Source organism: Pygoscelis adeliae, unplaced genomic scaffold (genome assembly GCF_000699105.1).
Source record: "Pygoscelis adeliae isolate BGI_AS28 unplaced genomic scaffold, ASM69910v1 Scaffold483, whole genome shotgun sequence".
NCBI classification, from domain to species: domain Eukaryota; kingdom Metazoa; phylum Chordata; class Aves; order Sphenisciformes; family Spheniscidae; genus Pygoscelis; species Pygoscelis adeliae.
Window position 1 is genome coordinate 1,308,132 of NW_008824379.1, and position 1,121 is coordinate 1,309,252.

Here is a 1,121-nt window from a genome sequence, read left to right on the forward strand (position 1 = left end):
AAGCGATGCGGAGTGGCAGGAGCTTGCTGAGTCTCAGGGGCTTTTCCTGAGTCTGCTGGCTGTGCTCCTGCAAGCAAGAGGGGTCGGGGGGACCCTGTAAGAAATGCTGCGCCCTCCCTGGGCAAAGCCTCCCTGCAGAGAACTAACAACTCATCACTTCCCAGAGAAGCGAGGCCCCCCATGCGCTCCCGAGCCCCAGGGATGCACCAGAGCAAAGACATCCCTTGCGGGCAGCGGGTACCCGGTCATCCCCCAGGGACAGAGGAACTCTGCAACCCACGGAGAAGACTCTGCAAACGCCCCCAATGCGTTAGAGCCGTGCTCCCGGTGTCACCGCAACGGGACGGTGCCACTCACCCCAACCGGCTCGAGGGTTCCCAGCCAGCAGGTACAAGGGTGCCTGACTCACCGGACTTGTGGACGCTGCGGAGGCAGGAGAGGGAGGCGTTCAGGCGGGCGCACTCCTCGCTGTTGGCCCCAAACTTCTCCACGGTCTCACAGACCTGGTCGTCGGTCATCTCCAGCAGCTCCTCCAGGCTCAGCTGCCCGGGGGCAATTTCCTGAGGGGAGGAATGGGGCAGGAGTGAGGAGGGAGGAATAAACCATCCTGGAGCATCCTCTAAACCAGCACCTCACGGCACGCGGGTGAGAAGCCATTCCCTCCTGCTGCCCCATTTGGGTCACAGACCCAAAACCACTCATTTCCCATCTCAAGCCACATGAAAACCCGGAGGGCACAGCTTGAGCCTCAGCTTTATCTCAAGTTTTTGCACAGTCTGAGGCATATCAAAACCCAGCTCAAGACTGGGACATCTGGGGGCAGCATGAAAACCTGCCCCTGCCCTGAGCGCACATGGGGACGGGCAGCTTCGGTACAGGCTTTCCTCTTACCCAGGGGGGGCTGCCACAGGAGCACCTCGGGGTGCCACCCCCTCATTGCGCCCATCGCCTGCAGGAGCCCAGGACACGGCAGAGGGATGCTACGACCTGTCGTGGCACTACCACGCTGTGACAGGGACATGGGGGACCCCCACTGGGGGTGGGGGCAGCACCCACGAGGTCCCCCTGGCACCCACGTCCTTCACTGGGAACAGCAATGGGGTGTCCCCACCGGTGGGTGG

The 1,121-nt window shown here is 62.5% G+C and overlaps 1 protein-coding gene across 1 annotated transcript in view; it reads right to left on the reverse strand.

The window, feature by feature from the left end:
• Positions 1 to 554, reverse strand: part of KSR2 (kinase suppressor of ras 2) — a 75,690-nt gene extending 75,136 nt beyond the window's left edge. Inside the window, exon 1 of the mRNA XM_009320210.1 lies at positions 410 to 554. Within this exon, the coding sequence (XP_009318485.1) occupies positions 410 to 518 (109 nt within the window). The 5' untranslated portion in view covers positions 519 to 554. The remainder of the gene's footprint in view (positions 1 to 409) is intronic.
• Between the last annotated feature and the right edge of the window lie 567 nt (positions 555 to 1,121).